This window comes from Podarcis cretensis, assembly GCF_951804945.1.
Source record: "Podarcis cretensis genome assembly, chromosome: 16".
Classification (NCBI taxonomy): domain Eukaryota; kingdom Metazoa; phylum Chordata; class Lepidosauria; order Squamata; family Lacertidae; genus Podarcis; species Podarcis cretensis.
This window is the reverse complement of record NC_137186.1, coordinates 22915286-22939887: the sequence shown is the minus strand read 5'-3', so window position 1 is coordinate 22939887 and position 24602 is coordinate 22915286. Positions and strand designations below refer to the sequence as shown.

Sequence of the window (24602 nt, the reverse complement as noted above, 5' to 3'; positions counted from 1 at the left end):
AAATCCCCCCTAATATAATGCATTTTCGTATGTTACCTCCAGCAAATGTACTTCTATACACACAACTTGACTGGAGAATAAATCATTGGGCCACAACCTGCATTACTGTCCAGGGTCCTGAACCTTCCCTGTTCCTGATCAACACCAGCTAACATCCTTACCTTGTGCAGTTTCACCTGAGCCATTGCCTTGCTGGGGCGACAGAAACCTTGGTGGATCAGGAAAGCTACCAGTGGCTAGTAGCCATGATGGCTGGACATAGCCCCCAAGGACCCTACATAGGCTACACCCCATCCCTAGCCACACACACTCCATCGGACCAGCATTGCCCTGTCCTTGTGTGTTTTTGCCTAGCCAGAAATGTGTCCTCAATCTCTTGACAATGATTCTTGCCTGCCTGGGCAGAGGATAGAGAGCGGCAGGTGAGTGAGGGAAGAAAGTAGCCTACTATACAAAGGTAAATTTCGAGGCCCCGCCCACTTTTGCCACTGGCCCCGCCCACCACCAGCATGTGGCCCCTGAGAAGGTTTCCCCAAGTGGAACGTGGCCCTTGCGCTAAGTTAATGAGAGTTAAACCATTCCAGGGGGTGAGGCGGAGAGACAGCACCCAGCCCAAGGTCACCCAGTGAGCTTCATGGCCTAATAATAATAATAATAATAATAATAATAATAATATTATTATTTATACCCCGCCCTCCCCGGCCAGAGCCGAGCTCAGGGTGGATAAAATTACAATAAAAATATAATGGGGGGGAGCCAATTTAAAATACAGGTTAAAATACAATTTAAAATGCAGCCTCATTTTAAAAGGAGCCCATAGATCAAAACCATAAGGGGAGGGAAACATAAGGGTTAGACTGAGTCCAAACCAAAGGCCAGGCTGAACAGCTCTGTCTTGCAGGCCCTGCGGAAAGATGTCAAGTCCCGCAGGGCCCTAGTCTCTCGTGACAGAGCGTTCCACCAAGTCAGGGCCAGTACTGAAAAGGCCCTGGTCCTAGTTGAGGCCAATCTAACCACCTTGTGACTTGGGACCTTCAAGGTGTTGTCATTTGTGGAAAGATTTGAATCCTGTGCCGCCCCCCCCCCCCCAATCCTCGTCTGACCTAACTGCTACACCACACTGGCTTTCTAATTTGCTACCCAAAATGAGGGCTCTTCAAGTTCTCTGCAGGTTCAGGCTGCAAATATTAACTAAGCAGCACAACTTCCTTCTTGCACAATAGGATTACCCTCCAAACTACAACTCCCCCAGCACGCGCATCTCCACGCATCTGTGTCATCTCCATTGACACAGAAACAGTTGTGCTTACAAGATAATGCAAGAAGCAGAATAATCTCATGGCCTGGTGGTCAGACCTGTGTCCTGGGCCTTAAAATCCAGCAAGGTATTGCCCAGGAATGGGAAAATTTGTGAGTCATTTCATGCCATTCAATTTAAGCAAAGCTGTTCAGGGTTGCGCTTTGCATGCGCAAACTTATCACCAGGGTAGAAATTGATTTAAATCATGATTTAAATCACTAGTCAATAAGGCTTGATTTAAATCACTAGTCAGTAAGACTTGATTTAATTTTCCCCCCCTTTTTTTTACAGAAAGACTCATTCTTGCTGGTATAATCTTAATATTTACAACCAGATGAAGGTTTCCTTTTTGGAATAATAAATTTTCAGAGTAGTTTTTACAGTTATATCAAAAATTACTGATTTGGTTATACTATTAGAAATACATAGACTGATAATTATGAAATTATTGTGAGGTTTAATAAGTTAACTGTTTATATTTGGACAATTTTTCTGCTGTACTTTATTGGAAGGAGAAAAATAATAATTTCCTTAATAACAATTTAAACAATTTATTTAACTAAAGCAATAACATTGTAGCAAATGTATCCATGTTTGTTAACTGATGTGGTTAAACGTTTTTTTTAAAAAAACTTAGACTGAGTTTTAGCACACATGAAAAACTTAAAACAAATCCTTATTTCCTGATGAATAGCCTCTGGACTACTGTATAATGTAATTTAAATAGAAAACTACCATAATAACACAAACCACAAAGCAAAACAATACACAAAAACAGAAAAGGAAAAAGAGAAGAAGAGGGGGGAAAAGGGAAGGGGGAAAAAAGGGGGGAACAATAAACAAACAATAATAACAAACTTAATTCTTCACAAATCCAACTTTTTAAACATCTTGATTAACTTCCTCAAATCCCTCCCTTCTGAGTTTCCTTGTAATTTAAAAGTAACAGATTTCCAATATCATTATTAAACTAAAACCATTTCCAATTATAGTCATCTTATTCACTGGTGGAAAAATGTTATAAAAATTTATTTTAAAAAATATCCAATTATTTTTTTTTTTAAAAAATCTGATTTAAATTTTTAAAAATCTGAACATGAACATAATTTTCAGATTTTTAATGTGGGTGGATTTGTGTATCGGGGGTGGAGGGGTTATGTTATGTTGTAAATAAAATTCCAATAATTTATTTTTTAAAAAAAAACAAAAAAAGAAGGGGGGAAATCAATTTTAAAAAATCTTTTTTTTTAAAAAAAAGAATCATTGATTTTTATCCACCCTGCTTGTCACTTACAGAGCAATTGTAACTCTGGTGAATTGTTTTATTGTTCTTAAGAGATTTGTAAAGGTGGTTTTATTGGAGTCTGCCGAAAGGATTTCATCGCTGTGCTCTCAACCCAGCCTGCCTTACAGGGTTGTCGTGAAGACAAAAGGGGGGGCAGGGAAAGATGCATACCACCATGAGCTCCTTGGAGGAGAGGTGGAATATAAATGCAATGAGTAAATAAACATAAAGTAATGCTACAAGGGAAGTTATTAGTGACTCCTACCCTAAGGGGCTCAGGAAATGCAGTCCTCAAATCCAAGAACAGGAGAGAGTTATTCTGTCATATGTCTTAAGGCGAGCAGATATACTACCTACACTAATCACGCTGAGCCTGATAGAACCCATTCACCTTTATCAGTTGTAAGAAGTTTGATCTGCATTGAGTCAAGAGCCATCTCAGCTCGTGTAGACAGATAAACGACAGGCTTTAGAGCAGAACTTCCCTGGGAGAATATTGAAACCTTCATATACAGTGGTACCTTCAGGTTACATGTGCTTCAGGTTACATAGGATTCAGGTTACAGACTCCGCCAATCCAGAAATAGTACCTCGGGTTAAGAACTTTGCATCAGGATGAGAACAGAAATCGTGCTCCGGCGGCGTGGCAGCAGCAGGAGGCCCCATTAGCTAAAGTGGTCTTCAGGTTAAGAACAGTTTCAGGTTAAGTACAGACCTCTGGAACGAATTAAGTACTTAACCCGAGGTACACCGTATTGTATTGGATCAGCAACCTCTTAAACATGTTCTTGTGGTCTATCAGCATCACACAGTTGCCTAGAGAGGTCTTTTCCATCGTAGCCCCTCCAAACAGGGTAATAGCGAAGCATGGCTTGGGGTATTGCTGGGTATTATTCCTGTTGTTGTTTAGTCGTTTAGTCGTGTCCAACTCTTCGTGACCCCATGGACCAGAGAACGCCAGGCACTCCTGTCTTCCACTGCCTCCCGCAGTTTGACCAAACTCATGTTCATAGCTTCAAGAACACTGTCCACCCATCTCGTCCTCTGTCGTCCCCTTCTCCTTGTGCCCTCCATCTTTCCCAACATCAGGGTCTTTTCCAGGGAGTCTTCTCTTCTCATGAGGTGGCCAAAGTATTGGAGCCTCAGCTTCAGGATCTGTCCTTCCAGTGAGCACTCAGGGCTGATTTCCTTCAGAATGGATAGGTTTGGTCTTCTTGCAGTCCATGGGACTCTCAAGAGTCTCCTCCAGCACCATAATTCAAAAGCATCAATTCTTCAGCGATCAGCCTTCTTTATGGTCCAGCTCTCACTTCCACACATCACTACTGGGTACTATTCCTACCTCCTCAAAATACAATGGTCTTCTGCATACACAGCCCATTACAACCCACCTTCTCTGGTGCCCATTCCCCTACTTACCCAATGGTGTCTTCATCCAGAACATAGAAGGAGAGGTTGTGGAACCCCATTGGGAGGTGCAGAGTATATTCTTCCCCCCAGAAAGGATTGAGGTTCTTCCACACCGTGGCAGTTCTGCAGAGGGGAAGCAGAGAACACTGGATGTGTGGCAGTCTTTTGAGGTGTCAGGAACCCAGATTCTCAAGTATATATATAGCGTGGGGAACCTTTGTCCCTCCAGAAGTTGCAGAACTCATAACTCCCATCATCCCAGACCACTGGCCATGTTTGCTGGGGCTGATGGGAGTTGTAGTTCAGCAACATCAGGAGGGCTAAAGGTTCCCCATGCCTGATATATATATATATATATATATATATATATATATATATATGTACCCACTTTATTTTTGTAGCTGCAGGTTGTTTTTAATCTTGTGATTTAATGTTGTAACACACCCTGGGAACTTGGGGTGAAGGGTGGGTGAAATAATAATAATAATAATAATAATAATAATAATAATTTCACTTGTTATTATTATTAATTAATCAACCTTCCTCAAAAGAGCCCAGAATGATATTCATAAAACCTATGGGCAAAATGTATTTTTTTATTTTAAAAAAATTATTAAATTTATATACTGCCCTTTCATTGTGGAAGGACGTGTGGATCCAGAATTGGCCTCCACGGTCACTTATGGACTCACTGTTAAAACTGTGTTTATGGGAGACAATCTTACTTGGCTACGAGTGATCGCAAAAAGAAGAAGAAGACGACTGCCATTCATCATAACATCACAGGGCAGTTCACAGAATAAAATACAGGAAATAAGAAAAACAAAACAGCAAAACAATAACCCCACAAACACACACTTCCCACAGACACATTTAAAAGGGGGTAGAATATGAATCAGCCAAAGGCTTGGTTGAAGAGGAACTTTTTCACATGATGTATATATATATATATAATATTTATATAATATTTATAAATATATATAAAAATATATAATGAAGGTACCAGGTGAACCTCCCTGGGGAGAGTATTCTGCAAATGGGGAGCCACTACAGAGAAGGCCTGTTCTCGTGTGGCTGCCCTCTGGACCTCACGTAGAGGAGATACACAAAGAAGGGCATCAAATGATGAACACAGAGTCTGGGATGGCTTATACAGTGAAAATACAGCAAAACAGCGCTAAAACTATATGCACACTAAGAAGAGCCCTGCTGGATCACATCAAAGGGGGCCCATCGAGTCCAGCATCCTGTTCTCACAGTGGCCAACCAGGTGCCTTAATAGGAAACCTGCAAATTAGAATTCATAACCCACCTACTTTCATCAGCCAGAAGCATCATAGCCAGACACTGGAGAGACCTGTCAGGAGTAAGCATGGACCAATGGTACCAAATAGTATGGGAAACAGCCCTACTAGAAAAATTAACCAATAAACTGAAACTGACATGGGGACAAATAGAAGAAGACTCCCCTTTATCACATACACAGCCCAACAAGACGACGACAAAAACCCACCAACAGCATACAAATCAATATGGCTAACCTGATCCAAAACACCCACCCACCCCACTCACACATGAAAACAAAGACCACCACAGCCAACCACAAATGAACAACCACACCCTAGGCCAACCCCAACCTCTCTCACCACCAAAGGAACACAAGCGAACAGCAAAGAACCTGCACAAGCAACGCTGACACCAAACCCTATATATAGTAAGTAAAATAGTAATTCTCTCCTCGCCTACCAACTGGTATTCCTACCAACTGGTATTCAGATGCATACTGCCTCCAACAGTGGGTGGAGAATATAGTTTCAGCGGCTAGTCACCACAGAAAGCCTCATCCTCCACAAAATGGTCCAACCCTCTTCTAAAGGCCTCCAAGTTGGAGGCCAATTGCTACACCTTGTGTGGGTACAAGTTCCGCTGTGTGAAGCGGGTCTGTCCTGTATCTTTCAACATTTAGGATGTCCCTAAGGACGTGGATGGCACTGTGGGTTAAACCACAGAGCCTAGGACTTGCCGATCAGAAGGTCAGCGGTTCGAATCCCAGCAACGGGGTGAGCTCCCGTTGCTCGGTCCCTGCTCCTGCCAACCTAGCAGTTCGAAAGCATGTCAAAGTGCAAGTAGATAAATACGGTAGGTACCGCTCCGGCGGGAAGGTAAACGGCGTTTCTGTGCACTGCTCTGGTTTTGCCAGAAGCGGCTTAGTCCTGCTGGCCACATGACCCGGAAGCTGTACGCCGGCTCCCTCGGCTGATAAAGCAAGAAGAGCACTGCAATCCCAGAGTCGGTCACAACTGGACCTAATGGTCAGGGGTCCCTTTACCTTTTACCTAAGTTCTAGTATTTGAACAGTGAGAGAAAAATCATCTCCCTATATCCATTTTTTTCCACATCATGTGTCATTTATACACCTAATTTTATACAGGAAGCATTGCCAGATCATCAGTTTGTAATCTCTCGTTTTTCCTCTCGTTCTTATTCACCATTTTTAGAGCTAACCAGGGAACGCTTTGTTGGAGAGGGCGGTCAAGTCAGGAGTCTGCCCAGAAGGAAGGTTGGTGCTTAATGCCTTCTATGCAACACATTGTTAAACTATGGAACTCCCTCCCACAGGAGGCAGTGAGGACCACCATTTTGGATGACTTTGAAAGAGGACTGGACAAATTTGCAGAACAGAAGTCCATTCAAAGTGTTGGTGTTGACCTTTAAAGCCCTAAACGGCCTCAGTCCAGTATACATGAAGGAGCGTCTCCACCCCCATCGTTCTGCCTGGACGCTGAGATCCAGCGCCGAGGGCCTTCTGGTGGTTCCCTCACTGCGAGAGGCAAAGCTACAGGGAACCAGGCAGAGGGCCTTCTCGGTAGTGGCGCCCACCCTGTGGAACACCCTCCCATCAGATGTCAAAGAGATAAACAACTATCTGACTTTTAGAAGACATCTGAAGGCAGCCCTGTTTAGGGAAGTTTTTAATGTTTGATGTTTTATTGTGTTTTTAATATTCTGTTGGGAGCCGCCCAGAGTGGCTGGGGAGACTCGGCCAGATGGGCAGAGTTTAAGTAATATTAATAATAATATAGGTAAAGGTAAAGGTACCCCTGCCCGTACGGGCCAGTCATGTCCGACTCTAGGGTTGTGCGCCCATCTCACTTAAGAGGCCGGGGGCCAGCGCTGTCCGCAGACACTTCCGGGTCACGTGGCCAGCGTGACGAAGCAGCTCTGGCGAGCCAGCACTACCTGACATTTAGAAGACATCTGAAGGCAGCCCTCTTCAGGGAAATTTTTAATGTGTGAAATTTTAATGTATTTTAAATCTTTGTTGGAAGCCGCCCAGAGTGGCGGGAAACTCAGCCAGATAGGCGGGGTACAAATAATAAATAATAATAATAATAATAATTATTATTATTATTATTATTATTATTATTATTATTATTACCAGTGGCTATGAGAACTGCATGCTGGACTAGCTGGAGCACTGGCCTGATCCAGTAGGCTATTGATTGATTGATTGATTGATTGATTGATTGACTGATTGACTGATTGCATTCATATCCCACTTTTTCTCTAAGGAGCTCATTTAATCCCCACAACAACCTGTGAGGTAGGTTAGGCTGAGAGGTAGTGATTGACTCAAGGTCACACCCAGTGAACTTCATGGCTGAGTGGGGATTCGAACCCTAGTCTCCCAGGTTGTCCTGGTGCAATTCTCTAACCACTGCACCACCTTGGCTTTCTCTTATTCTTCTGTTCATATGTCCTTTCATCTCTCCCCCCCCACCCCTCAGCACAGCCAGGGACTTGTTCAACCGCCTCTTCCCAGCCTGGTTAATCGTTCACCATCCTAAGGAGCAAATCTTTACAGAGCCATGTTGCTCTGTCTTCGAGCCACTTATAATGTTGTCAGTTTGCTCTTGATCAAATATTTGAGGAGGGATAAGATGAGAAGGGTGTGTCAAGGCTGGACGGATCAGACAGCCTGAGGCTCTCTGAGGCTCTTGCCAATTCTCCAGCCCAGGAAGACAAGCACAGGGTTCCTTAACACCTCTGGGCACCGGGCAATGTCAAATGGCTGACAAGCTGTCAATCATGCTAACAAGCTGCCAGTATGGTGACCCTACCACATATTCCACAGGAGATAAAGTGAAGGATGAAGGAATACTGTAAATGGTGCTAATAGAAGCTATCAGGACCTGTAAAAAAAAACCTTTTAAATCCCAAAGTACACAGCATCTTTGGGATGGGTTGTAGCTCAGTGGTTAGGATACTTGCTTGGAATGCAAAAGGTTCCAGGTTCGGCCACCGACATCTCCAGGAAGGGCTTGGAGACACCCCCTGTCTGTAACCCTGGAGAGCAGGTGCTAGTGAGTATAGAGCATTGTGGTCTAAACCACAATGCCAATTGGAAGGTCAGCGGTTCGAATCGCTGCAACGGAGTGAGCTCCCGTTGCTAGGTCCCAGCTCCTGCCAACCTAGCAGTTCGAAAGCACACTAAAAAGTGCAAGTAGATAAATAGGTACTGCTCCGGCAGGAAGGTAAAGGGCATTTCCGTGCACTGCTATGGTTTCGCCAAAAGAGGCTTAGTCATGCTGGCCACATGACCCAGAAAAACTGTCTGCAGACAAATGCCGGCTCCCTTGGCCAGTAAAGCGTGATGAGCGCCGTAACCCCAGAGTCGTTCACGACTGAACTTAACTGTCAGGGGTCCTTTACCTTTACCTTTTAAAGCTTGATGGACCAGTGCTCTGATTCACAGAGTTCCCTGGGAAGAGGGATTGATTGTTAAATCAACTCTGGGGATTGTAGCTCCCAGAATTCTTTGGGGGAAGATATACCATGCTGCTTTAAACAAATGCATCCTTACTTTGATGCAACTTCATCTAAACCATATCCTCCAACATTTCTCTGATGAAAATAGAGACGTCCCAATCCATAATGATAATTTTACTATTTATATGCCACACATCTTACTGGGTTGCCCCAGCCATTCTGGGCAGCTTACAACATATACAAAAACATAATGAACAATTAAACATTTTTTAAAAAAACCTTCCCTATCCAGGGCTGCCTTCAGATGGCTCGGTGAGTCGGCTAACTCCATACCCTCCAACATTTCTCCAATGAAAATGCTTTTTAAACAAATGCATCCTTACTTTGATGCAACTTCATCTAAACCATATCCTCCAACATTTCTCCAATGAAAATGCTTTTTAAACAAATGCATCCTTACTTTGATGCAACTTCATCTAAACCATATCCTCCAACATTTCTCCAATGAAAATAGGGACGCAGGTGGCGCTGTGGGTTAAAGCCTCAGCGCCTAGGGCTTGCCGATCGAAAGGTCGGCGGTTCGAATCCCTGCGGCGGGGTGCGCTCCCGCTGCTCGGTCCCAGCGCCTGCCAACCTAGCAGTTCGAAAGCACCTCTGGGTGCAAGTAGATAAATAGGGACCGCTTACTAGCGGGAAGGTAAACGGCGTTTCCGTGTGCGGCTCTGGCTCGCCAGAGCAGCGATGTCACGCTGGCCACGTGACCCGGAAGTGTCTCCGGACAGCGCTGGCCCCTGGCCTCTTAAGTGAGATGGGCGCACAACCCCAGAGTCTGTCAAGACTGGCCCGTACGGGCAGGGGTACCTTTACCTTTACCTTTAAGAAAAAGTGGGACATTCCTGGATCAAGCCAGAAACTGGGGCAGATTCTTTAAATATGGGATGTCCCTGGAAAATAGGGACACATGGAGGGTCTGCTAACCTTCCTGCCCACAAACCAGGAGGAAGACTTGCTAAATGGCCAACATCATCTAAACTTCCCGCAAACAGAGCTAACAAAATCTAGATGGGCCATCAGCCTGATACAGCAGGCTCATCTTAGGTGGCATAACAAGGGCTTTTTTTCAACCAGAACTCACCAGAACCCAGTTCCAGCACCTCTCAGGTGGGTGCCGTTGACATTAAAAGAGAACAAGGGAGGCGTTCATGGTGATTGCCAGCATCTCTTATTCTAGAAAAAATAGCACCTTGCTTTGATGCAACATTATCTAGTCTCCTTGCAGACGTTATCTGGTCTCCCTGGAAGTGCTACCTGCTCCCTTGGCTATGTGCAGGACCATGGGCCCTTAAAATAACATAAGCAAAAATCCCAACTGAGATGTCTGGCCTCCTGCTCTCAAACATTAAGCTGTGGAAAACCTTGTGGCGGATTAACATTCCTTGTGGATATTAGCGCTCACCTTTTAACGGCACATCTGAATCTCTCCTTTGGCAACCAGGGAGGCTGCCCCACGGCTGCCAACCAGGCACCAACCACCACAGATCTGCCTTAATTGCCCAGGACAACCCCTTGTTTTCGTTAATCCCCATGGAAGGGAGTTTAATTTTCGGCTCAGGCTTTAAGTGGGGCACGTCATGGACAAAGCCTGGATTTGGAAGCCTGACAATGACAAGCTTTCACAGAGCAATGCTTTTCCCAAGGGAAGCAGAGTCCAGACCCTGTTGTTGTTGTTGTTGTTGTTGTTGTTGTTTTTGCTGCTGCTGCTGCTGCTGTTTGCCTGCCCTTCACCCAGGGCAAAGTTGTGAAATTGAAACACAACATCAAAAACAGTTTAAAATAACTTACAGTCACAAAAATATACACCTCAAGTGTCAAAAGCAAAGAGGTGTCTTTTCAGCATCCTCTGGAAGCTGTATAATCAAGGTGCCAGGCGCACCTCTGTGGGGAGGGAGTTCCACAGCTTAGGGGCCACCACAGAGAAGACCCTCTTCTGGGCCGCCATCACCCTGAGCCTCTGAAGGTGAAGGAACTACCAAGAGGAGCCCCTCTGCCCGCCTCAGCACCTGGGAGGGTCTGTCAGGATAGATGCAGTCTTTCAGATATTTGGGGCCTGAGTCATTTAGGGGTCTGAACATTGGCATTAGCTGCTTGGGGTGGATCTACACAGGGGGGGGGGGAACCCCCCACTATAAATAAGTCAGAAATTAAATTGTTCTAACAGAAGGGGAAAAACGCTCTGGAAAATTGCTTAGATTTTTGTTTTGCTTGCCAGCGCCATCTGGTGTTGCATGTTTATAATGCATACAAAACGCTGTTTTTTGACTAATGTAGCTGAGTCCTTAAACTGGGCCTGGAACAAAATTCCAACCAGTGCAGTTGGCAAGCCTTCCAGAGCTGGCACCAACCTTGTGCCCTCTGGATGCTTTCGAACTACAACTCCCATCAGCCCCACCAAGCACGGCCTTTCTGGACTACAACTCCCATCACAGCTGGCTGGGGCTGGTGGAGTTTTAGTCCAAACATCTGGAGGACATCAGGTTGCCAAAGGACAGTCCAGACTTGAGCACGTTTGTAACAATAGTCAGATAAATCTTAGAACAAGAAGAGTCATAAGAACATCTGGACCAAAATTTCCTACAGTCCTCTACCAAAACCAACAATGACCAGATGGATACTTCTGGGAAGCCCACTATTTGTGCCCAGCGTGTGGCATGTTAGAGCTATACAGGACTGCCTTCGAACACGGAGGTACTGTTTTGCTGCCGTGAATAAGCCTGATCCTCTTCCACGAATATTTCTGATCCTGAGGCTTGAGATACTGAGTTCAATGATTCAGAAAAGGGCAACCAAAATTATCAAGGGGATGGAGGGAACAACTGTCCTACAAGGAAAGCTGGCAGTGTTTAGGGACGTTTTGGGGAAATCTCTAAATCTGGGAAATCTTTAAAAGTGGGAGAGATGTGGGCGTTCCAGTCCTCTCTGCCTCTACTTACCTTGCCACGACCTCGTTGTCAACCTTGATGATGCAATAAGGGTCGCTGGTGCCGGACCTTTGGGAGAGAGCAAAGCAGAAACATGGATGAGAATTAAACGCTCCCCACACCAATGCAAATAATAATAATAATAATAATAATAATAATAATAATAATAATAGGTTGGGGGCATCACTGGTTTCGAAAATGCCACAAAAGCCGTGGGTGGCAGTAGTACTGGTGCCCACTGAAAATCCTGATGGGATTTACCTACAGAGAACAGGAATTTAAGGGAATTTAAGCTTTTTTAGCCTAAGAGTCACATTCCATTCTGGGCAACCTTCAGATGAGAAAACAATCCAGTGGCACCAGTCCCTATGAGAAGAAGTCCAAGCAAAAGAAGAATGGATACAAAAACTTTGGGTACACAGAATTTGGGTACACAGAAATTGGGTACACAGAATTTGGATACACAGAAAATATCACAAAATAAATTTCAGGAACCGCAGAAAGAGGGGGAAGGAAGTCAAGCTTTGAAATGTTAAAATGATTGAAATGTATGAAATTGAAAAGCATAAATAAAATATTTAAAAAGCAGTACCGGTCTCTGTGGAAGCCGGCAGCTGTGTGAGGGTTCCTGGTTTGCAGCCCCTCAAAATTGTGTACCCATTGGCCATAGTCCCCCTGCCCCTCCACACTACGTCCCTAAGGTGGGGACAGCATATAGCCTGGTAGGGAGAGAGATTGAAGGGACAGATTGATTCAAGAGCATAAGCAGAGCTCTGCTGGATCAGGCCAATGGCCCATCTAGTCCAGCACCCTGTTCTCACAGTGGCAAACCAGATGCTCAAGCAGCAGCTGAGCACAAGATCCCACTCCTCTCCTGCAACTGGTATTCAGAAGCATCACAGCTTCCAGCAGGCCATGCAGGCAGAACACAGCCACCATGGCTAAAGGTAAAGGGACCCCTGACCATTAGGTCCAGTCGCGGACAACTCTGGGGCTGCGGCACTCATCTCGCTTTATTGGCCGAGGGAGCCGGCGTACAGCTTCCGGGTCATGTGGCCAGCATGACTAAGCCGCTTCTGACAAACCAGAGCAACATACGGAAACACCGTTTATCTTCCCACCAGAGCGGTACCTATTTATCTACTTGCACTTTGACGTGCTTTTGAACTGATAGGTTGGCAGGAGCAGGGACCGAGCAACAGAAGCTCAGCCTGTCACGGGGATTTGAACCGCCGACCTTCTGATTGGCAAGTCCTAGGCTCTGTGGTTTAGACCACAGCGCTACCCACGTCCCTGCCACCATGGCTAGAGGCCATTTATTTATTTAAAAAGCCTTTCTAAACCACTTCCCAGTTTGAAAACCCCTCTAATCAGCATGCGCTATGTACAATGCAAAGAACCAATATCCGTTAACACGCAAATACAGCTGTAAAGTCAATAAAAGAGCATAAAAGCAAATAAAAAGAATGAATTCATAGGATTTGTGCATATAAATCAGAGTCTAATCTTACGGGTCATGAAAAGCCCAGGCCAAAGAGATAAGTCTTTACGAGGCGTCTGACGCAACTGCTGGTTGCTACTTGACACAAGGCAGGGGGTAGGTCGTTCCACAGGATGGAGCAGCCAGGAGGACCACTCATTTTGGATCTGGGATGTTGAAAATAAAACTGCCAGTATCATAATGCCATTATACAGATCTACGGTGCAACCACATTTGGAGTACTGTGTGTACAGCTCTAGTTATCTCCCACTTGGACTACTGCAATGTGCTCTCCGTGGGGCTACCTTTGAAGGTGACCTGGAAACTGCAACTAATCCAGAATGCGGCAGCTAGACTGGTGACTGGGAGCGGCCGCCGAGACCATATAACACCGGTCCTGAAAGACCTACATTGGCTCCCAGTACATTTCAAAGCACAATTCAAAGTGTTGGTGCTGACATTTAAAGCCCTAAATGGCCTCAGCCCAGTATACCTGAAGGAGCGTCTCCACCCCCAACGTTCAGCCTGGACACTGAGGTCCAAATCTGAGGGCCTTCTAGCGGTTCCCTCCCTGAGAGAAGTGAGCTTACAGGGCACCAGATAGAGGGCCTTCTCAGTAGTGGCACCCGCCCTGTGGAACACCCTCCCACCAGATGTCAAGGAAATAAACAACTATCTGACTTTTAGAAGACATCTGAAGGCAGCCCTGTTTAGGGAAGTTTTTAATGTTTGATGTTTTATTGTGTTTTTAATATTCTGTTGGGAGCCGTCCAGAGTGGCTGGGGAGACTCGGCCAGATGGGCAGAGTTTAAGTAATATTAATAATAATATAGGTAAAGGTAAAGGTACCCCTGCCCGTACGGGCCAGTCATGTCCGACTCTAGGGTTGTGCGCCCATCTCACTTAAGAGGCCGGGGGCCAGCGCTGTCCGCAGACACTTCCGGGTCACGTGGCCAGCGTGACGAAGCAGCTCTGGCGAGCCAGCACCAGCACAGCACACGGAAACACCGTTTACCTTCCCGCTAGTAAGCGATCCCTATTTATCTACTTGCACTCAGGGGTGCTTTCGAACTGCTAGGTGGGCAGGAGCTGGGACCGAGCAACGGGAGGGCACCCCGCCGCAGGGATTCAAACCGCCGACCTGACGATCAGTCAAGTCCTAGACGCTGAGGTTTTACCCACAGCGCCACCCGCATCCCATTTACTTATTATGATAATAAGTAAAATAATAATAATAATAATAATAATAATAATAATATAAGTAAAATAAAATAAAATAAAATAAAATAAAATAAAATAATAATAATAATAATGGCTCGAATATAAGCCACACCCGAATATAAGCTGCACCTTTAAAATTGGAGGGGCAAAAAGAAAAATACCCGAATATAATCTGCTCCCTTCCTCGCTGCTCCTGGCTGCATACGTGGGGGGGCGAGGGGAGCTGTGCTGCATTGCCAGCAGCCTTTCTCCTTCCTCACTCTCTCCCTTCCCAGCTGTGGGGAAGAGGACAGAGGACTACACATGGGGCAGGCGACGCTTTGCCGCTCTCCTGGCGCTGTTTGCCCCCGCTCCTGGCTGCATACTATAAGGTTGCAAATATAAGCCACACTTTAACTTTTCACGGTCGGAATTTGGGGGGAAAGTGAGGCTTATATTCTGGCCAATACAGTACAGTGGTACCTCAGGTTACAGACGCTTCAGGTTACAGATTCCGCTAACCCAGAAATAGTACCTCGGGTTAAGAACTTTGCTTCAGGATGAGAACAGAAATCGCGTGGTGGCGGCGCGGCGGCAGCAGGAGGCCCCATTAGCTAAAGTGGTACCTCAGGTTAAGAACAGTTTCAGGTTAAGAACGGACCTCCAGAACGAATTAAGTTCTTAACCCGAGGTAACACTGTATTACAGTTCTGGTCGCCTCGCCTCAAAATGGATATTGAGGGATGGAAAGACTCCCAAATAAGGAAATGTGCAGCATTTGGGGGACTTTTTAATCTAGAGATAAGGCAAGCAAGAAGTGACATGGCAGAGGCTTATAAAATTAAGCGTGCGTGGGTGGGAGGGAATAGATAGAGAAAAGCATTTCCCCCTCTCTCATAACACTAGAACTCGTAGACGTCCAACGAAGCTGAATGTTGGAAGATTCGGAACAAATAAAAGAAAGTCTTTCTTCATAGTTAAACTGTGGAACTGATGCCCACCAACCCAGACAGCATTAAAAGAGGATTAGACAAATGCCTGGAGGAGAGGCCTATCAATGGCTACTACTCATCCACAGTTGGATACAGTCACTATGCTTCTAAATACCAGGAGGGGAGAAGGCTCCTGTGTTCGAAACCTGCTTATAGGCTTTCCACAGGCAATTGGTTGGCCACTGTGAGAACAGGATGCTGGACTGACTAGATGGGCCATTGGCCTGATCCAGCAGCCTCTTCTGATGTTCTTAAGCTGCAGCCTTAAATGCTTAATTCTGCCATCACCTCTGATGTTTTCTCATCTCTGGAGGTTTCCATTCCTGCAGTTTTTCTTTGTTTGTTTTTAAATTCAGCGCAAGTCACCCAGAAGCCAGAGAGCTACAAATCGGGAAAATGCAAAATGCCCCTCTCTTCCCAGCCTCGCTGCCACATGCATGGCTGAGTTCTCATCGGCTGCCATTGCAGCGCAACATATCATTATGGCCAACCTCTCTGCCCCCTCTATTATTTATAGATTAATATCAGCCTGGATTGTAACTTGATAACTAATAATAGTAACTTAATTCAGTCTCCTGAACTCCAAGGGGTTAGGCAAGATCGCTGCTCAAAAAGAGGATTGTAGCTTAGAAATTAATATCCAACTAAGGCCTACTCAGAGTAGACCCACTGGAAACAATGGACTGAAGTGAACTGAGTTCATTATCCTCAATGCGCCTTCTCTGAATAATATGAATGTTGGATATACAATCCAATACAGTGGTACCTCGGGTTAAGTACTTAATTCGTTCCGGAGGTCTGTTCTTAACCTGAAACTGTTCTTAACCTGAAGCGCCAATTTAGCTAATGGGGCCTCCTGCTGCCACTGCGCTGCCGGAGCACAATTTCTGTTCTCATCCTGAAGCAAAGTTCTTAACCCGAGGTACTATTTCTGGATTAGCGGAGTCTGCAGTGGCGTAGCGTGGGTTGTCAGCACCCGGGGCAAGGCAAGTAATTTCCGCCCCCTAACCCGCACGCCTGGCACCCCCCCCCCACAGAGGGCGGCGACCCGGCGGCTCGGATCAGATTCGCACAGCCAGCACAGCAGTGAGAGAGAGTGAGTGAGCCAGGTAGGGGCAGAGAGCTGCGAGTGCGAGCGCGCCCCCCCAGATGTTGCGCCCAGTACGGCCGGCCCCCCCTGCACCCCCCACGCTACGCCACTGGGAGTCTGTAACCTGAAGTGTATGTAACCTGAAGCGTACTCGGGTTACATACGCTTCAGGTTACAGACTCCGCTAACCCAGAAATAATACCTCGGGTTAAGAACTTTGCTTCAGGATGAGAACAGAAATGGCGCAGCAGCAGCTTACCTGGGACCCCTCCCCCCAATCTTTTATTCCAGTTGGCACCCCTGCCTCTCCCCACACTCTTTCTGACACCCCTTTTCCCTCTCTCTCCCCCTTTGTCTCCGACACACCCTTCTTTCTCCACTTCGCCTACTACCCAGTAAGAGCCCTGCTGAATCAGGCCAAAGTGGGGGCTCCATCTAATTCAGTATCCTGTTCTCACAATGGTCAACCAGACCCCACCCTGCCCAGGGGAAGCCCACAAGCAACAGCCACCAACCCCGCTGGCAGCTCTCAGCAACTGCTCTACAGAGGCTTCCTGCAGGTTACCAGAGGCCTGAGCCAGCCAGTGGCACAGGCAGGGGCCTTTTGAAATTCACTCGAGGGCCGCATGTTGCCGATCCCTGCTTTGAAGAGGAACCCTTTGTTCCCTCCTCCCCTGAAATCTTGTTAGCTAGCCTCTGAAGCAAGCAGCTCAAGGAGATGTCACTACATCCATGGAAACAGCAAAATGCCAGGAGCCCGACTCACAGCAGTTTTCTACTTAGCTAGCTAGCTTGGGAGACCGCAAGTGTGATTGTGTGTGTGTGTGTATGTGTGTGTGTGTGTGTGCGCGCGCACACACACACACACACACACACACACACACACAAGCCCTGTTTTGTGCCTCCCCCGCCCCCAAGATCTGGGTTCAGATCCTGTCCTTAAAAACAGAACTACTTTAAAAACAACTCACATGCTGAGACTGATATACAGTGGTACTTCGGGTTACATCTGCTTCAGGTTACATATGCTTCAGGTTACAGACTCCGCTAACCCAGAAATAGTGCTTCAGGTTAAGAACTTTGCTTCAAGATGAGAACAGAAATCATGCTCCGGCGGCGCGGCGGCAGCAGGAGGCCCCATTAGCTAAAGTGGTGCTTCAGGTTAAGAACAGTTTCAGGTTAAGTACGGACCTCCGGAACGAATTAAGTACTTAACCTGAGGTACCACTGTAGTCACATTCAGAACACACATTTAAAGCACGTGGCTTGCCCTCCAAAATCCTGGGAACTGTAGTTTATTTGTATTATTTTAGTTTTAAACACATCATTAAAAGCAGTACTGTGGTGTATTTTAGTTTGATGTCTTGTTTATTGTATTTGCAAATCTTATTTATTTTAAAAAAGATTTTTATATACACCACTTGACTATGGTAAAACCTCTAAGGGTTTTATGAGAAATATTAAAATTATCAATAAAAAAATCCCAGTTTAAAACATTTAAAGAGAATTAAAATGAACAGTTGTTGACATGTCAATATCTGTATGTCTGGATAGTCTTTGCCTAAACGAAAATGTTTTAAGAGGACTCTGAAAAAGGGTGCAGCAAAGACACCTGCTTGGTGTCAAGAGGCAAGGAGTTCCAAAGTATAGCTGCTGCCACACTCAGAGATCAATCAATGAGTATCGTGTGGCATCTGGAACTGCAGATGCAAACCGTTGAGTGGATGCATATGGGGTAAGGTGCTCCCCCAAGTATGCTGGTCCCAATCCATTTACTGCCCCACTTCCGCCGGGGCAACAATTCCCATTGTCCTCAACAAACTGCTAACGGTTGGTACATAAAGCAAAGCCAAACCATAGTTTCACACAAGTGAGCAAACACTCCTCTTGCTTACTATTGTACCCAAAGCTAAGCCATGGTGTGCCTTAAAGGTAAAGGTAAATGGGCCCCTGACCATTAGGTCCAGTCGTGACCGACTCTGGGGTTGCGGCGCTCATCTTGCTTTACAGGCCAAGGGAGCCGGCATACAGATTCCGGGTCATGTGGCCAGCATGACTAAGCCGCTTCTGGCAAACCAGAGCAACACACGGAAACGCCGTTTACCTTCCCACCGGAGTGGTACCTATTTATCTACTTGCACTTTGATGTGCTTTCGAACTGCTAGGTGGGCAGGAGCAGGGACCGAGCAACGGGAGCTCACCCCGTCGCAGGGCTTCGAACCGCCAACCTTCTGATCGGCAAGTCCTAGGCTCTGTGGTTTAACCCACAGCGGCACCTGCTTCCCTGTAGAGAGTTACATTAAAACCCACATTTGTGCCCTGAAAGATGGGTTCGAGATGCATTTGATAGATGAGAGATAAAAAACCAGAGGTACACTTTCTCTGGACGTGGAGGTTCTGTTATCTTGATTAATAGCTGCTGAGAAGCCTCTTACTTTGCAAACTGAAGGTCCCAGGTTCTTTTCCTTGGCGTCTCCAGATGGAGAGCCCTGCCTGAAACCCTGGAAAGCAGCTGCCAGTCAGTGCAGACAACGCTGAACTAGATGGACCAACAGTCCAATTCAGTATAAAACAGCTTCCTATGGTTCTATATCATGGAGGCAAAAAAGGCTAGGCCTGCAACCCTGTACGCACTTACTTGGGAGTAAGTCCCACTGATGTCCATGGGGCTTACTTCTTAGTAGACACATAACATGCCTCTGGACAGGGATAGACTAACTACTGTTGTCTATGCTCTGGTAACTTCAAGGTTAGAAGTTACAGGTAGGGCTGCCTCTGAAGATGCTTCGGAAACTTCAGCTAGTGCAGAATTCAGCGACCAGGCTGCTCACCAGAGCAGGACGGTTTGAGCATATTACACCAATCCTGGTCTGACTGCACTGGTTACCAATTAGTTTCCAAGCCCAATTCAAAGTGCTGGTTTTGACCTATAAAGCCTTAAAAAGCTCAGGACCGCAATATCTCAAGGACTGCCTCTTTCCATATGAACCTACCTGGACCCTGAGATCATCTTCGTGTGCCTCCTCCTTGAGAGGTCTGAAGGGTGACAACACAAGAACGGGGCCTTCTCTGCAGTGGCTCCCCGTCTGTGGAATGTTCTCCCCAAGGAAGTTTGCCTGGTGCCTTCATTACACACCTTTATGTTGTGATCTTTTTTGTGAACCGCCCTGAGACCTCCGGGTATAGGGGAGTATACAAACTCAATTAATAATAATAATAATAATAATAATAATAATAATATTTACTCAAGCGTTGGTCTCCATGTGTTCAACAGGGCATGGTAAGCAGACACAGGATTGACCCTTCGCTAACGGCCCTTTGGTGGCAACAGGGAACCTGCCAAGCAGTGTTTGAATCTGTGCTGAAACTGGCATAGAAGCATAGACTTGTAGAGTGTTGGAAGGGTTCCCCAAGGGTCATCTAGTCCAACCCCCTCCAATGCAGGATTGCTGGGCAGCTGCCAAAACTGCTCTGCTTCACACCCTTAAAAGTACAGAACTGAGGAAAGGTTGTGGCTCAGAGGTAGGGCAAACTGTTTTGCATGCAAGAACGTCCCAGGTTCAATCCCGGCATGTCCAGCTCAAGCTGGAGAAGCTCCCTGTATGAAATCCTGAAGAGCTGCTGCCAGTCGGTGTAGACAATATTGAGCTAGATGGACCCATGATCTAATTGGACTTTATATCAGGTGGCCGTAGTGACAGCTGCCAACCTGGGATGGCTTCCAAAGGGGATTAGACAAATTCATAAGGTCTATCAGTTGCCTTGTATGACATCCGTCCATCTAGCCCAGAACTGTCAGCACTGACTGGCAGTAGCTTTCCAGGGTTTCAGATAAGGAGTCTGTCCCAGCCTTACCTGGATACGCCAGGGTAGGCTGTGGCTCTTCCCTAGAGACATAGAAACACAGAAAGCTGCCTTATGCTGAGAATGACCTCTGGTCCATCTAGCTCAGCATTACCTACACTGACTGGCAGCAGCGCTCCAGAGTTTCAGGCAGGAACTCTCTCCCAGCCCTACCTGGGAGATTGGGGATTGAACCCGGGACCTTCTGCATGCAAAGCAGATGCTCTACCCACTCAGGTATGCCACCTCCCCTGTCACAGGAGGCTTCCTTATATCGAGCCAAATCTCTGGTCCATCTAGTTCAATGCTGTCTGCACTGACTGGAAGCATCTCTCCCAATTTCTGAACAGGGTTTTCTCCCAGTGCTACCCAGCAGTGCAGGAATTGAACTCGGGATGTTCAGCATGCAAGGCAGATACCACTGAATGACAACATCTTCCTCTTGCCATATTACAGTCCTTAACTAGTGTTGCTTTTACTGTTCTTGCCCCAGTAACTTTTGTTAAAGCTTATAAACATTGTAAGCAAAAAATAATAATTAAGCTTTCCATAGTCACCCATCTAACTTCTAATGGTAGAGTTGACATGGAGGAAATTTGCATTTGAATATGGTTTGTTTTGGGGGTGCGGGTGGAAACTATCTACTTTAATAATGAACCAAATCCCTCCAATTATGTGTTGTTCTTATTTCTGCACTTTTGGAAATGTATTAACTTATTTTGCAAGATTTATATACCGTTTGAGAGTAATGAAGCAGTTTAGGGGAAGAAAAAAAACAGTAAGATTATCAGCATGACTGTACAGTATGACTGCACGGAACAATCGCATATTTGCAGAGGAAAATATCCATTTGAATTATATACCCAAGGACTGATATTGATGAACTGGAAAAATAAAAATCCATCTTCAATGGATTGAAGATAAGTACAAACTCTCTACACATAAACAAGTTGTGTACAAACGTAGACTTGCCATGGACAAATTTAACAATATTTGGAATTCGTTTTTATAAATACCGTATTAGATTAAGGTCTGATTAACTACAACTCCCTTTTTTTGTAATGTGCACAATATCTTTTTTTCTGTTTTGTTTGGGTACTATTTCTTGTTTCTTCTTTTTTGTGTCTTACTCTGTGCCCTTGTAAGTTTCTACTTTTTATTTCTCAATAAAGAATATGAAAAAGATTATCGGCATTAAAAAATAGTTTAAAACAACTATTTTAAACATTATTTTTTTAAAAAATAAATTAAAATCACACCCAAACTCAGAGCAACCTCCTTAATATACAGAATCAAACCCATCAGTCGTTCTAAGTCAGGACTACACTGACTGGCAGCCGTTTCAGGCAGCGGACACTTTGCAGAGATGCCATTGGGACCTTCTGCAAGCCAAGCAGATGTTCCACCCCTGAGCTAAGGCGCTTCCCTTAAGACACAGGAACGCAGAAAGCTGCCTTTTCCTGAATGAGACCCTTGCTCCATCTAGGTCAGCACTGCCTACACTGACTGGCAGCGACTCTCCACAGTTTCAGGCAGGGACTCCATCCCAGCCCTAGCCTGGAGATGCCTCAAATTGAACTTGGAGCCTTCTGCACGCAGAGCAGCAGGCGCTCTGTCAGTATCAGCAGGATGGAGGAAAGCCACCGACAGGACAGCTCAGCCGCGTGGTGCTGATGATGCCAAAGTTGCAGGTTCGATCCCCGTCGGGGGGCACCTGCATTATATTATTGCATTTCAAGGACCGAGGGTCCCTTCCAACTTTACGAATCTATGACATTCCTCGGTTTTCTGAGGGACAGGAGGCTGGAGAGGGTCCGGGCTCGCCTCTCGCCTGCTGGATCCCCCGGAAGCCCTCCGCTCCCTCCCCTCGAGGAGATACAGGAGAGAGACCTTCGCTGTGACCCAGCAGCGGGGCTCGTCTTACGCTCCCGAGCGGTCGCCACCTGCCTCCCCGCGCCCACGCAGTGAGCAAGAACAGAAGGAACGCCCCACTCCCAGCCACCACCTACTCAGCCTTCTGGAGTCGTGGGCATCGGGGACCATAGACGGGGACGACGACGACGGGGGAGTGGGCGATGGCCAGGAGAAAGCTGCCCACTGAAGTGAGCTTGCCAACACCTCCACCCCGCCCGAAAAATAAACGGGAGTTTGCCCCGGCAGTGCTGCCGTCGGGGGGCAAGACAGCCGCGGCCCTACAAGACAACCAGTGCCCTCCAGCAGCCGGTCATGGAATCATAGAAGGGATCACCAAGGATCCTCTAGTCCAACCCCCTGCAGTGCAGGTCCAAAAGAGGCGCTTGCTAGCCCTGCCGCCTTCTAGGACCGTCGAGGTTGGGTGGGGAGGGAGAAGAGCCAGGCGACGGCAAAAAAAAACCCCAGTGTGGGAGAAAACAAAAAGAGGCGCCGTCTAGTCGGGTCCGCGCAGTGGAGAGGAACTCGGCTTCGGACGGCAGGGGGGGGGCCGTCCGGAGGGGTTTGGCGGGGAAAGGAGGGGGTCTCGACGGCGCGGGCCGGCACTCACACGTCCTTGGCCGGCAGGTCCCTTCCCTCCACCACGCGGAAGTGCAGCGACGTGTTCTTGGCCATGCCGAGGCCGGCGGAGGCGCGCTGGCGGCGGCCGCTGCAGCAGCGCTCACCGACGGTCCGCGGGCTGCATGGAGCGCCGATCCTCGACGGGCGTCCAGCCGCAGCAGCCGCGCCGCGCCTGCCTTTGATCCCTCCCGGTTTGCAAGGCGAAGGGGCTTTTTCCAGTCAGCAGGAAAGCCGCCGCCTCCTCCTCCAGAAGCCAGGCAGCCAGGCAAGACGGGAGAGAGAGGCAGACAGGCTGGGGAACCGGTCCGGCCAGGTGGCGATCTCCTTCTCCGCGGAGTTCAGCAGGCGAGAGCGCCCGCCTGTCGAGCTGGCTGCCTTCGCTCGCCTTGTTAAATGCCAGGCGCTCCTCGGCTGCCTGGGCTGCGGCTACAGGTGGCCGGGCGGAAGAGTGTGAAGCTGGCCCGCCTCCTAGAGGCCGAAAAGGGAAGCGGCGGAGCTCCGTTCCGTTGGTTGTTGGGGGTGGGGGGCGTTTGTTCCATTGCTTTCTTAATAATAATAATAATAATAATAATAATAATAATAATAATAATACGTCTGCTTCTTGGGAGAAAAACAATGACAAACCTAGACAGCATCTTAAAAAGCAGAGACATCACCTTGCCAACAAAGGTCCGTATAGTTAAAGCTATGGTTTTCCCAGTAGTGATGTATGGAAGTGAGAGCTGGACCATAAAGAAGGCTGATCGCCGAAGAATTGATGCTTTTGAATTCTGGTGCTGGAGGAGACTCTTGAGAGTCCCATGGACTGCAAAAAGATCAAACCTATCCATTCTGAAGGAAATCAGCCCTGAGTGCTCACTGGAAGGACAGATCCTGAAGCTGAGGCTCCAATACTTTGGCCACCTCATGAGAAGAGAAGACTCCCTGGAAAAGACCCTGATGTTGGGAAAGATGGAGGGCACAAGGAGAAGGGGACGACAGAGGACGAGATGGTTGGGCAGTGTTCTTGAAGCTACCAGCATGAGTTTGACCAAACTGCAGGAGGCAGTAGAAGACAAGAGTGCCTGGCGTCCATGGGGTCATGAAGAGTCGGACACAAGTAAACAACTAAACAACAACAAATAATAATAATAATAATAATAAGCAACGTTCTCCGGAGTGTTAAGAAACTGCCCTGCTGGATCTGATCTCCCAGCCCCAGTGTTCTGCTTCCAGCAAGGCGTAGCCGGATGCCCCCAGCCATGGACTAGGGCTGGCGTGAAAGCAAAACACAGAAAAATTGAAAACACCTTCATGTTTTTTTTAAAAAAAGGCAGGGCTCAGGCATCCCGCCAACCCCCAACCAAAAGAGACCAGATTAGAAGCCAAACGACAGAAAAGAAACAGTTTTGCTTGGTGCTTAAAGATAAGTAATGATGGCGCCAGACATGCCTCCCTGAAAATAGCGTTCCTCGAGAAGGGGGCCACCACTGAAAAGGCCTTTGAGTCCCTGTCCTGTGGATCCTTCCATACAGTGTTATTTTTCTAGAAAAAGAGGTGCTGGAACTCATGGTGAATGCCTCCCTTGCTCTCTTATAATGGCAATGGCACACACCTGAGAGATGCCGGAACTAAGTTCCAGCTGAAAAACCCCCCTGCTCCCATAGAAGATGTTCACAGAGAAGGCCTTCAGAAAATGATCACAGGGTCCAAGTTAGAGGCTGCTGCTGTAATGTGCCGCCA

At 46.8% G+C, this 24602-nt stretch overlaps 1 protein-coding gene across 2 annotated transcripts in view; it reads right to left on the bottom strand.

The window, feature by feature from the left end:
- The window catches only part of RASAL1 (RAS protein activator like 1), a 65224-nt gene extending 41914 nt beyond the window's left edge, over positions 1-23310 (bottom strand). For both annotated transcript variants that reach the window (XM_079956599.1, XM_079956600.1), the window contains exons 1-3: positions 22870-23310; positions 11756-11812; positions 4005-4118 (exon numbers count right to left, since the gene is read on the bottom strand). In XM_079956599.1, the coding sequence (XP_079812725.1) occupies positions 4005-4118; positions 11756-11812; positions 22870-22934 (236 nt within the window). In that variant the 5' untranslated portion in view covers positions 22935-23310. The remainder of the gene's footprint in view (positions 1-4004; positions 4119-11755; positions 11813-22869) is intronic.
- Between the last annotated feature and the right edge of the window lie 1292 nt (positions 23311-24602).